Source organism: Vombatus ursinus, unplaced genomic scaffold (genome assembly GCF_900497805.2).
Source record: "Vombatus ursinus unplaced genomic scaffold, bare-nosed wombat genome assembly UNPS02014778.1, whole genome shotgun sequence".
In the NCBI taxonomy this organism is placed as follows: Eukaryota; Metazoa; Chordata; class Mammalia; order Diprotodontia; family Vombatidae; genus Vombatus; species Vombatus ursinus.
The window spans coordinates 4973185-4986587 of NW_020954556.1; the positions used below are offsets into that span (position 1 = coordinate 4973185).

Sequence of the window (13403 nt, forward strand, 5' to 3'; positions counted from 1 at the left end):
TCCTCTCTAATCTGAGGCTTCCTGGATTGCAACATAAGGTAGTTGGAATAAGGTCTCTTTCACATCTAATACTTTGTGATTCTGCTTCTCATAAATCAATACAAAAACTGATGATTAACTAGTGAGATGAATTTTTACTAAAGTTAAGAGTTAACTAGAAAAATTAGATGGATCTTTTATAAAATGTAAATAACTAGAACCTGCCAAAAATACCAAGCATAAAATATCTATCCCATCAATTATTTAAAATGTCTTTTCCCTTGTTAATAACTAAAGGAGAATACAAGGTAATTTAAAAAGAAATATCAAGTCTTTCATGAAAGATTATTTTAAAGTGCTACTCAAGGATATCTAGGTGGTGAAGAGGATAGAACCTTAGGGTTTGAGTCAGGGAAACTCATTTTCCTGAGTTCCAATCTGAACTCAGACACTTATTAGCTGTGTGACCCTGTTTGCCTCCGTTTCCTCAATGGTAAAATAAGCTGGAGAAGAAAATGGAAAAATACTCCAGTATCTCTGCCAAGAAAATTCCAAATTGGATCATGAAGAGTTGGACACAACTGAAATGAGTGAACAACATATCTGAGAAAGATAGACTAAGACTGTGTTGACTCCTCCCCTTAAATTTTCCACTGATAATCTACCTACATTTATCTTTTATATTCCTCACTATAGAAATTTTTGCTTAGGTCTGCAATGACTATCAAGACTATATTTTCAATCTTATTTTCCCTGACTTCTCTACCTCCTTGGAATCTCTGAAAGTGGATTATTCTGACCTTCTTTAATCCTTTTTACTCATATTCTAGAACAATTAGTCATTTAAAGAATTTTTGATATTTCAAACACTTGCAAGATTTTTTCCTCTAAAATATTAAATATAAAATATATATCAAAAAGCTTATAACATGAAAACTTAAAAAAAATCAAATTAGCATTAATAATGGACCTATAATGTGCCAGGTATTATGCTAAGGAGTACTGACATAAAGACATAAAGTTAATAGTCTCTCCCTTCAGAAAACTTACATTCTACTAGGGAGCCAGAATAAATACATAGAAGTATATACAGGTTATACACAAAATGAATACAAAGAGGTTTTTGGGGGGTTTTTTTGGGGAGGTGTCAGAAAAGTTTTCATGTACTTGTGCTAAATCTTCAAGAGAAGGCGATGAAGAAGGACTGCATCTAGGCATGGGCAACAAAAGGATGAGTAAAGGCACACAGTTGTATGTGTGTTGTATGTGAGGAACTGAAAGCAGGACAGAATGACTGGGTAGTAGAATGTATGGGAGAGAATAAGAATGTATGATTTTACTCCTAGCTGATTTGTTTCGATTAGACTATCACTATTTTCAACTGATCTTTTTATCTGCTTCCCCATTTTTCTACCACAATGAAGGTACAATTTGTTCAGTTTCTGAAGCAAAGAATCTCAAATCCTCTCCCTTCTCTCTTTGTATCCAAACCAGTGACAAACTACTTCCAAATACCATCCAAATGTATCCACTACTTTAACTCTCATATACTTTATCAAACCTTAAATCTTATTCATTCTTGTACCAGCCTCCTGCTCCTACTCTCAAAATAGGCTTTTTAAATCAAGATTTCTCACCTGTTCTTAATATCATACTTTTAGAATTCCCAATTGTACATAGTACAGTGGAACCACTCTAGTGTTCAATCAACAAGCATTTATTAAGCACCTATATGCTAGGCACTGTGCTAGACTCCTTGGGAAACAAATGCAATAGTGAAACAATTCCTCTTTTTAAGCAGCTTATACTCTAACCTAAGGCCCATGAACTTGCTTTTAAAGTATTTGTATTTCAATATAATTAGTTTCTCTTGTAATCTGATGTGTTTTATGCATTTTAAAATATTATTCTGATAAGGGGTTCACATGCCTCACTAGACTGTCAAAGGAGTACAAGACACAAAAAAGGTTACCGTACTTTTATGATACATGTTCACAAATGATTATATTGAAGAGAAGTACAAAATAAATACATGGTGATGGCAGGTGGTGGGGCACTAACAATTAGGAGAAGCAGAAAAGTCCTGTTGGAAGAGGTGTTACTTGAGCTGAACTAGGGTTTCCAAGAAGCAGAAGTGAGAATGGAATGCATGGATTGGAGGGGAAGGGGGGCGGGTATTTGTCCTGTGTAAGGAAGGAAGGAAACATGCATTTATCAAATGCTATTGTATTACATGCCAGGCACTTTCCTAAGTGCTTTACAAATATTATGTCATCTGGTCCTCACAATAACTCCATGAGGTAGGTGCTAATATTGGCTCCATTTCACAAATGAAGAAACTGAGGTTAAGAGAGATTAAGTGATTTGCCCACAGACAAAGTGTCTGAAGCAGGATTTGAACTCGTCTTCCTGATTCTAGGACCAGCACTCTATCCAATGAACAACTATTATGGAAGTGAGAAATGGAAAGTCACATATGAAGAAGAACAAGTAATACAGTTTAGCCAGAATATATGGGGTGTGAAGGGGATTACTAAATCTGAAAAGTTAGGCTAGAACCAGACTAATAAGGACTTTAAATGCTAAAGAGGTCTATTCTAAAGATGTGTGTTATAAAGGCAATGAGGTGTCACTGAAGCTTCTTGAGCAGAGGAATAGCAGAGTCAGACCTGTGCTTTAAGATCATTTTGGCAGAATGGATTTGAGAGGAGAAAGACTGGATAAGGGGAAGCCAATTAGAAGGCAATAGTCCAGGAAAGAGATATTGAAGGCCTGTACTAAAGTGACTGTAGTGTGAGTACAGAAAAGCAAGAGATGTTAAAGAACTGAGAACTGTTGGCGAATGATGAGAGAACAGAGAGTAGAGGAAGACTCCTCAGCTGCAAATTAGGGTGACTGAAATGGTAATACTTTCAGTAGAAATAGGAAAGGAGGAAGAAGGTCTAAGGGCAAGATACCGAATTCTGTTTTAGGCATATTTAATTTGAGATGCTCGTGAGCAGCCCAAGTGAAGACATCCCACAGGCAGTTAGTTGTTGATGGAACTCCAAAAAGACAAAAGCTCTGTGTATGTAGATTTGGGAGTCATCTGCAAAGAATTATAGTGACTGATGAGATAATAAAGACAGTGCAGAGAAAGACATTAAGAGGTCCCAGGGCAAAGCCTGGTGATCATGATCATGTTAGGGTGCAGGACACAGATGATGACAAAGGATCAGACTAACAGACAGAAAAAGAACCATGATGGAACAGAGTCACAAACATTCAGGGAGAATACTCAGGTGAAGGAGTTAATAGTGGCAGATACTGCGGAGAAGTCAAGAAGAATTAGGAGGGAGAAAAGGCTATGGGGATTTAACAATTAAGAGACCACTGGTATTTTTTGTTGTAACAAAGAGCTCTCTTAAAGAGCGAGGGGGAAGGAATACAGGATGTCAAAACAGAAAGTAACAATAAAAATCTTTTTAAAAAATCCTTCATGACTGTAGAGAATGCAGTTTCAGTTCATTGACGGGGATGAGACCCCAAAGGAGCAAGTATAAAGTGAGAAAGAGGAGAATAATGAGTATAGACAACTTTTTCTATAAGTATGACTATCAAAGGAATGAGCAATAAGATGTTAGCTTAGGGGAAAGGTGGGGTCAAGTAAAGATTTAAGGATCGGAGAGAGCTAAGCATGTTTGAAAGCAACAAAGACACAGTCAGTGGATAAGAATGGGCTGCAAATTGAGAAGAGATAATTGAAAAGGCAAGTTGCTGACATGAATTCTGTGTAGAACTAGAGAGGAGAGAGACCCTAATTGATGACTTAAGTTTTTTTAGTGAAGAATGAAGCAAGGTCCTTTGCTGGGAAGGGTTGGGGTGAAAGTGGAAGGGAAGCATGATGTGTATGCTGCTTGAGAAGAGCAGGTATGGAAAAACAATAGCTGGAGAAAGTGCAATTAGAATGCTGTTCACAGTACAGTAAAAGTACTAGTGTGTAGTAATGAGGGACACAGTTAAGAATGGTAACGAATTTAGTGAAGCCAGTCTGAACTTTTCTTCCAGCAGTACTGGGAGCGGCTGACATACGGTGGGGGTACAGGGTGTTTAGTTGAACCTATAGGTGTAACTTGCAAGCTGAAGACCTATAACATTACATCAAGCTTTTACTGCTAGTAACTGTCTCCCTACCCAGGGACCCCTCCCCCTCCCCCAAGATTTAGTTGGTAGAAGATTGAAATATATGAATCATGAAGTTATTTTGTATGAAAATCTTCAGAATGTATTAGGTACTACTACAGTTTCTCTATTTGTTACAGTACAATGTAGCAATGCACTGCCTTTTCAGTAGCAAGTATTTAAATTCCCACTGAGCACACTGTACCAATCTATGTTCTTAAGAAAAACTTGAGCATGAACAAGCATAAAACGATTTTAAAGTTACCTGGCTCCCAAATGCTCTATGATTCCTTTACAGACTCCTAAATATCCTCCTGACTATTCCACACTTGCCTTTAGCTCTTCCTTCCTTTCTGCTCTAAATGTAGGCTGTTTCAACTGTCTTCAAGCATTCATCCCATCCTAAACAAACTCAGGACCCCAGGGCACAGTACTGCATAGTATTGTGTCCAGGGGTCCTGAGTTTGTTTAGAATGAGATATCTATATGTAGACATATCTATATCTATTCCTGTGTGATTTTGCTCATGGTTTTTTAAGCCTAAGTCCCCTTCTGCTCCCAAGATGGATGTCCTAGAAACAGAGGGGCAAGTTCGTTGTTGTTCAGTTGTTTCAGTGGTGTCCAACTCTTTGTGACCCCGTCCGGGGTTTTCTTGGCAAAGATACTGGAGTGGTTTACCGTTTCCTTCGCCAGCTCATCATTGTACATATGAGGAAACTGAGCCAAACAGGGTTAAGTGACTTGCCCAGGATCACAAGCTAGTAAGGGTCTGAGGCCAGATCTGAACTTGAGTCTTCTTGACTCCAAGCCCAGCACCACCTTTTTAAAGCCCCTCCAGCACCTTCTTAGCATTCCAAGGTTTCAGCTGAAACAAAGACTATGATGACTACCATGAACAAGCCCTGAGTAGAGTTCTTTTGGCTTCACTGGGATACAGTGAAGGAAAATGCTCTGCGAGCCAACGTAAGCAAGAGGGTGAAGCCCTAGAGCCTTTCACAAGCAGCAAACAACCTTCTTAATTAAAGTATCGTTCACGCCCGGTTCATTAGCCTCCACAGAACCTGTTTCCACGTCGGAGATCGGGCTAGACTGAACTTCAGGCTGGCCGGGAGTCGAGAACGTGGTCCCAGGGCTCCCACCCCATCTCCCCGTCATCCGGGGGGGTACAGTAGGGGTGGGAATGGTGGGGGGCGGGCCCGGGTGTCGACGCGGCCCCCGCCCGCCCGGATGTGACGGTGCCACCGCCCGGCGTACTCCCCCTTCTTCAGTCCCCCTCTCTGCCCCCCCCGCCCGTAATGTGAAAAGCACCGGAGAAGGGACGAACGTCCAGCTACCGGGGTCACGTACCCAGGTGAGGAGGCTCTCGCACAGCTCCACCCGCTCCAAGGACTCCACGTTAAACATCTTCCAGTCTGGGGTCCAGGCAGCGGCACCACCCTCCCCGCCGAGCCGGAAACCGCCGCCGCCGCCGCGGCCTGTGTCCGGAGAGTCTGGGCCGCTACGCCGGCCTCCCCTGCCCACTCCCGCCGCCGACGCTTCGCCCCGGCCCGTGCAACTGCCCCGGGCCCGTCACCCCTGTTTTCCCACGTCCTGCTCCCGCCCGCGCGCCGGCTCTGCGCGTTCCCGACCACGCCCGCAGTCCAGTGGACTATCCCTCCTCCCCAGCCAGCTTGTGGCTGCGGCCGCTGCCGCCCCCACTGCGCACAATCACATTCCTCGCCGGCCAGTCCGTCCGAGCCGTCAACGACGTAAGCGCGCGACCCTGACACCCGGCGCCTCTTGCGTGCTCCAGGCGCACGCGCGGACGGGGGATTGTCTACTCACACCTACCCCACCCCCTCTTCCCCCTTCGCGGACGCTCGGGATTTGCGCTTGCGCCAGCGGTGATGGGGAAACCTCAGTATATAAATAAATAAAATTTGAACCAGTGACTGTTGCTCGGGGAGGGGGAGCGGAGCAAGTCGCCGGAAATAATCCCTCTCTGTTAGTCAACTGAAATTGACATTCTACTTTGTCAGCTGTTGAGAAAGGTAGGCGCGCTCCCGCCCCGCCGCCGGCTCGCAGGGAGCGCGCGGCATCGGCCACGCGCCCCCTCCGTCCCCGGCCAGAGATCTGCGGCTCCTCCTACGTACTCCATTAGGCCGGCTCCGCCACACCCCCGCCCTTCTCCTGTCCCCGCCCCCGCACCCGGACCGCTCTCTCTTTCTCTTTCCTCCCTGCTCCTGCTCCTCCAGGGGGAGCTGGAGAGCGGGAGGGGAGCGGGGCTGGCGGCGGAGGGAGTCGCCCGTTGCTGGGCAGCCCAGGGCGGTCGGGAGCAGGTCGGCCGGCTTTGGCGGCCGCAGCATCCTTAGGGGCCTGGCCCCCTTCTGCGTGGGAGTCGTGCCGGAGCCTCTTCCAGGCCCGGGTCGTCGTGCTGGATTTCCCCAGGCCTGCGCCCCCGAAGGTCCGAGCGGAAATAACTGGAGGCTGGACCAGGTGCGCGCCCTGGGGCCGGGCCCTCGACGGACTGGCCGCCCGAGGTGCGTGATGGGGCCCCGGTCCCCGCGCCCCTGCCGGCCTTCCTTGGTGTGGAGCCTGGCCGGCTTCGTCCCAGGGCCTTTTCATTGATTCTTTGGGGCCTCAAGGACTGGGCGGCGGTGTGGGCAGGTGGCTGCCGCTCCGGGTGGTGGGTGAGTATTTAGGTCTGCAGCGCCTTCCCGGGCGCGCAGTCTGGGGAATTGGGGTCCTCCCTCCTTCCCACGGTCAGTGTTGCTGCTAATCAGCTCTCCCAGCCCCCTTGGCTTCCTGGAGGAGGATGCAAGATGTGGTTGTCAGAAATGGTTACTGTTACTTAGGCATTAAACATCCCTCTCTCCACGAATTCCTTTGGGTCCATCGAGGCAGTTTTGCTGTCACTTCCTGGCTTTCCTTTCTATCCTTCCCACCGTACCTTTTTTGGGGGGGAGGGGTAGAGCTGGACCGGAACTTAGATCAGTTTAGCATTCGAGGACTCTGCGTTGGATACATGCTTGAGACATGCCCTCGAGAAGCCTTCAGGGGAGATTGCAAATAGCCTATGTCATCTGTTCTGATGATTACGAGGACTAGCTAGGTGAAGGACTGGGAGGCAGAGAAGGAAGGCCACGACCGACTAGGGGAAAGGGAAGACTTCTTGCAGGAGGATGGCCTGGAACCTGGGAGTTTATAAAAAAACGATGGGTGAGGGGGCTGGGCAGAGGAGGGATGGATTGGATCATTGACCAGTGAGGTCATCCTGTCTGTGTTTTATTAATCATCTTCAGCAGCTAGAAGGAGAGAAACATTGTTGCGTGTTCTTTATGGTATGTTACCAAGGTCTTATTAGAAGGTTACAGAATTGCAATTCACTTGTTTATGGCCCTTGGATCATAGGTCAGCTTGAAAGAGTGCCTCTTCACTGGCTGTCCCCGCAATTCCTGGAATACTCTCCCTCTTCACCTCAGCCCCTAGCTTCCCTGACTTTCTTCCAGACTCACCTTTAAATCCCAATTTCAGCAGGAGGCCTTTCCTGTCCCTTCCCTCTTCTTTCATCCGTCAAGTGCTTTCCTTCTGAAATTACCTTACATTTACACTGTATATAATTATTTGAATATTGTATTCCCCATTAAAATGTGAGCTCCTTGAGAGTAGGAGCCTGTGATTTTGTATCCCCATTACTACCAACATTGCCTGGCACCTGGTAAGTGCTTACTAAATGCTTGGCTAACCGATTTTATCTTCTAATAATGTACTATATGAAAGGTTTAGTAGTTAGAATATTAGTGGATATAGAGCTGGACTGGACAGGGGAACAACTGGATTCAGTCCTCTCTTCTGATCCTCTTGGCTGTGTGAGATTGGGTAAATCATTTTATCTCTTAGTAGTGCCCCTAGGCATTTGTAAATTGTAAATTTGTAAAATGTGTATAACTACTCTTCTGCCTTGGTAGAGAGAATTTGCTTATTGGGAGTGAATGAAATCACAGGCCTGGAGAAAATGCCTCCAGTGGTAAATTCCACTGTCTGTTGACTTAGTTCAAAACAAATTTCTCCCAATTCTGCTTAGTTCATTTTCTTTGGCCATCTGCTGCTTCTTCAAGGTTGTTTCAGGTGAATAAATGCTTTTAAAATGGGATTTGATTTGGCTTAAAGCAGTTCCTTTGTGCCTTGCTTTATGCAAACTTTGTGGGCCTGTTTAGCAAGTATTTCTTTACTTTAACTCGATTTGCCAGGTTTAGACGGCCTTGATCGTCCATCATCTTTTATAAAGCTTGATTTCTTACCCACAATATGTTGGACTGTCTCCTTGTCTTCTCAGTGTTTCTTTGTGGATCCGCCTGCACTAGTGAAATGAAGTATGTTAAAGGCCCTCTGGGTGATTAAGAATGCCTGGTAAAGACCCATAGCTTACAAATTGCCTTATACTTGAGGGTAAAAGGCACTAATTTTTCCTTTGGAACTTACTTGAGGTACTTATGTAAAATGAGAAGGCTTTAGAGAAAACTCTGGAGATATGGAGAGTAGTTATCAGGACTACCTCTTTATCTGATGATAAGTAAACACTAATGTTTTGTGGAGCAAAGTTCTTTGCTTCTCTTCTGTCCCAGCAACACTAGAGCAGAAGTGGAGCACTTTGGATAAAGATTTTCGTGGTGTAGCATTCTTGGACTTTAGAGGAGGAGTCCAGCAAAATGACAGTGAAGCAGGGATAGGATTGTGCTGGGTCTAGTCATACTTTCGCTTCTCTTCTTTGTTAGATTTTTTAAGTCTCCACATATATAATAATGTCAAGCATTTTTAGAACCTTATGCTCCCCACAAAGCACTTTAACATCTCTTACCTTATCATGATCTTTCCTGAAATTCTGTAAGATAGATAGGGTCAGGATATTATCTCTAGTTTACATTTTAGGAAACCATAGCCCGACATAGAGATATACACAAAGTCTTGAGAGAACAGACTGTCTTGCTATTCTCTTTGTATCCCTGGCAGTTCGCATAAGTGCTATTCACTTAATAAGTGCTCAATAAATGCTTTTCATTCATTCATTCATTCCTTACAACTAGGTAGTAAAGACACTGTTCTTATTTCAGCTATGCCCTTGTTGTTGTATTGTTTTTCAGTCACATCTGACTCCTCCTCACCTCATTTGGAATTTTCTGGAGTGGTTTGCCATTTCCTTCTCCAGCTCATTTTACAGAGAAGGAACTGAGACAAACCCGGTTAAGTGACTTGCCCCAGGGTCACACAGCCAGTAAACCTCTGAGCTTATATTTGAACTCAGGTCTTCCTTACTCCAAGTCCAGCTCTCTATCCACTGTGCCACCTAACTGCTATGTAGGCCAAGCAAAAAGAGCTTTCTTTCTAAATAAGATTTTGTTGGAAAAAAGGTAGAGAATGAAAGCCTTCTTAGGTTCTTGGAAGCTGTTTCAGAATTGATATTAATGGGGCAGCTAGGTGGTGCAGTGGATAGAGCACCGGCCCTGAAGTCAGGAGGACCTGAGGTCAAATTCGGCCTCAGCCCAAACACTTGACACTACCTGTGTGACCCTGGCCAAGTCACTTAACACCAATTGCCTAAAGAAGCAAAAAAAAAACCCCAAAAAAACAGAATTGATATTAATACCAAATCTTCAGCTTCCAATGCACTGAATCTTTGCAGTAAATTTTTTACTTTTCTCCATCCTTTTTCCTCAGCCATTTAATTAATTGCACTGAGTTTCCTGCAAAATATGTCTAAATTTGACCCTGTCTCCTCCATAAAGCCTTTCCAAAGTAAGGGCAATGGTAATTCATGGCATCCTTCCTCTCCCCCTCCCCCCAACATTGTTTGACCTGTCAGCTCAAATAATTCCCTCTTCACTCTTTCTTGAATAAAATACTTGCAACACTTGTAATACAGGAGCCCACAACTAGCTGATCAAGATCAACTGGTAGATCTCCAACCCTTACGCAATAGATCTCAGTTCATTGGCATTCCCAGAGGTAAGAACAAGTCGGGCAACCATCCACTTCTCCTTATTCCAAGGTAATATATACTGTCAGTAATTCCCCACTCTTTTTTAGTCGGTATTTTCAGTGATTCTTCCACTTGAGTATTTAGCTGTCAGCATCTCTTTTGTCCTAAATTTTCAAAACTTTAGGAAGTGAAAACTAGCCCCTCATAGAAAGATCAGGAACTGCTGCCCTTTTTTAATGTAAATGATTTTATATATTTAACTCTTAAGGTAGTCCTAGTTCTGTGTGTCTTCTTGCGCATGTGTATGAAGCCAAGTCTTAAAATTGTAAATATATGGAGATCATTTAAGTATATATGTGATTTACTTTATACAATGACCAGTTCAATTCCACTTAACAATTACCATGTCTCAGAGGAGAGAGAAATGTAATCACACCCTATCACATTCATTAGTGAATATGAAATTTTCCTATTTTCAGAAAATGTTTATAAGTAGTAATAATGGTATTTTTTAACTTTGCAAAGTTATTCTATTTGATCCATATTCATAACAGTGCTGCTAGGTAAGTAGCCTTGTTTCTGGAGTTGAATCCTTTTTCCTATAATGTCTTCATTCTGTCCTTGTCATTGGAAAAAGACAAAATAAGGAAAAATTCACTTCTCCACCACTTATAATTTGACTTCTGACCTTAGTGCCTGGCATATAGTAAACACTTAATAAATGTTTATTGGTTAATTATCTCTCAACTGAAATTACTTTCTCCAAAGTTAATAATGATCGCTTAATTGTCAAATCTAATAGCATTTATTGAACTAAGCATAGCGTTAGATATTGTTCACCTCTTCCTCCTAGGTACTCCTTCCTCTCTAGATTTTTGTGAGACTCATTTCTTTTGGTTTCCTAACTATCTGTCTACTCCTTCCTAGTTTTCTTTGCTGGAATAACTGTGGGTGTATTCCATGGCTTTTACCTAGGTCATCTGCTTTTCTTTTTCATTTTTTTTTTTTTTAGGCATTTGAGGTTAAGTGACTTGCCCAGGGTCACACAGCTAGTACGTGTCAAGTGTTTGGTCTGAGGCCAGATTTGAACCCAGGTCCTCCTAACTTCAGGGCTGGTGCTCTATCCACTGTGCCACCTAGCTGCCCCAGTTATCTGCTTTTCTTTGTCTGCTCTCTGTAGTCACCCTTGAATTATCATCTCTGTGCAGATGACTTCCAGACCTATATATCCAACTCTTGTTTTTCTTCTAAGTTCCAATCCTATATTATCAACTGCCATTTGGACATTTTGAACTGGATTTCTCAAACACATCTCAAACCCAGAATGTCCAAACAAAAGTCATTATCTTTTCCTTAAACTCAACCACTCTAACTTCCCTATTTCTGTCAAAGGCACCACTTTTCCAGGTTTGCACCATAGATACCTCCTTGTCTCTTCATTCTCTTTTATCCTCTATGTCTAATAAGTTACCAAATCTAACATTTCTCTAATCTACTGCCTTCTGTCCACTACACAGCTACCACTATAGTTCAAGTTTTCACCACCTCTCACCTATTGCATTTATTAAGCTCCTGCTTGTGCTAGGCACTGTGCTAAGTGCTGAAGAAACAGAGAAAGGTAAAAGCCAATCCCTGCCCTCGAGGAGCTCACAGTCTAATGAGGGAAGCAACATGTAAACAACTACGTACAAGTGAAATATAAGCAGGAAAAGTGATCAAAGGAGGGAAAGCACTAGGGGATAGGAGGAAGGGAAGAAGCATTCATTAAGCGATTACTCTGTGCCACGCACTGTCTAAGTAACTTTACAAATGTTATTTCAGTTAATACACTATTATTAAGAGAATCAGAAAAAGATTCTTGCAGAAAATGTAACTTTATTTTATTTTAGGCAATTGGGGTTAAGTGACTTGCCCAGGGTCACACAGCTAGTAAGTGTCAAGTGTTTGGTCTGAGGCTGGATTTGAACTCAGATCCTCCTGACTTTAGGGCCGGTGCGATACCCGCTGCGCCACCTAGCTGCCCCAGAAAGTGTAACTTTAGCTGAGACTTGAAGGAAGCCAGGAGGTAGAGATGGGAAGGAAGAGAGTCCGAGGTATAGAGGAAAGCCAGTGAAAATGCCCAAAGTCTGGGGAGGTGGAGCCAAGATGGAATAAAAGCAGTGACTTGCTAGAGCTCTCCCTCAAACCCCTCCAAATACTTTTAAAAATGACTAAACGAATTCTAGAGCAGCAGAACCCACAAAAAGATGGAGTGAAACAAATTTCCAGCCCAAGACAACTTGGAAAGTTGGCAGGAAAGGTTTGTTGCACCAGGGTGAGAGAAAAGCGTGGTCCACCACAGGCTGGGCCAGTGTGGTGCCCTAGCAAACTAGGAGCAGGCCTTGGGGCGACTGAATCACTTGCAGCAGTGGTGGTTTCTAGACCTCTCAGCCCACAGATGCCAAAGACAACTTTGAAGATCAGCAGGAAAAGTCTGTCACATGTGGGTAAGAACGGAGCACAGTCCAGAACAGGCCTTGGAAGCAACCGAATCAGTAGTGGCAGTGGCAGTGGCTGCTTCTGGAGCTCTCAGTCCACAAATGGTAGGGGGATCGAACAACTGGTAAGAAGATTAGAGGGAATCTTTTTGCTAGCACTGAGGCAGGACTCTGTTGCTTTGCCCATACTTGGATCCAGGTCACAGTCCTGGGTGGCAGTCCCAGGCCAAGGAAGAACACCCGCATAGCAGAACTTGTGGTCACAGTGGAAGGGGGAGGGGTCCCTCCAGGACAATTCCAGGACAGAAAAGAGTGCTGTGGTCACTCACAGGCCAGAGCACAGGCCAAGAGAGTGGTAAACACCCCTCCTTAGATCATACTACCTTGGAACTTACAGGTCCCTGAAAGTATCTCTGAAATCAGCTGTACAAAACCCCTGAAGCTTGAGACAGGGCACCCTCCACCCTGGAAGCAGAGCCCTACTTTAACAAAGAGTTGAAAGTCAAGTATCAGGCTGGGAAAATGAGCAAACAATAGGGGAAAAATTCTGACTATAGAGAGTTACTATGGTGACAAGGAAGATCAAAACATACAATCAGAAGAAGACAACAAAATCAAAGCTCCTGTATCCAAAGTCTCCAAGAAAAATATGGATTGGTCTCAGGCCATGGAAGAGCTCAAAAAGGATTTTGAAAATCAAGCACAAGAGGTAGAGGAAAAATTGGGAAGATAAATGAGAGTGATGCAAGAAAATCATGAAAAACAAATCAAGAGCTTGGTAAGACACACACACACACACACACACACACACACACACACACACACACACA

At 43.8% G+C, this 13403-nt stretch overlaps 2 protein-coding genes across 9 annotated transcripts in view; one reads left to right on the top strand and one right to left on the bottom strand.

Annotated features, from left to right (window-relative positions):
* HOOK3 (hook microtubule tethering protein 3) overlaps positions 1–5613 on the bottom strand; it is a 109848-nt gene extending 104235 nt beyond the window's left edge. For both annotated transcript variants that reach the window (XM_027865469.1, XM_027865468.1), the window contains exon 1: positions 5488–5613. In XM_027865469.1, coding sequence (XP_027721270.1) covers positions 5488–5544 — 57 coding nt within the window. In that variant the 5' untranslated portion in view covers positions 5545–5613. The remainder of the gene's footprint in view (positions 1–5487) is intronic.
* A 469-nt stretch (positions 5614–6082) lies between these two features.
* The window catches only part of RNF170 (ring finger protein 170), a 58738-nt gene continuing 51417 nt past the window's right edge, over positions 6083–13403 (top strand). The window contains exon 1 of one of the 7 annotated variants that reach the window (XM_027865558.1): positions 6083–6170. The gene's annotated coding sequence lies outside the window, so the exon portion shown is untranslated. Of the gene's footprint in view, positions 6171–6437; positions 6660–6681; positions 6810–7364; positions 7461–10142; positions 10166–13403 lie in introns of those variants that run through there. The other 6 variants (XM_027865562.1, XM_027865563.1, XM_027865560.1 and 3 more) reach the window with 6 other exon arrangements.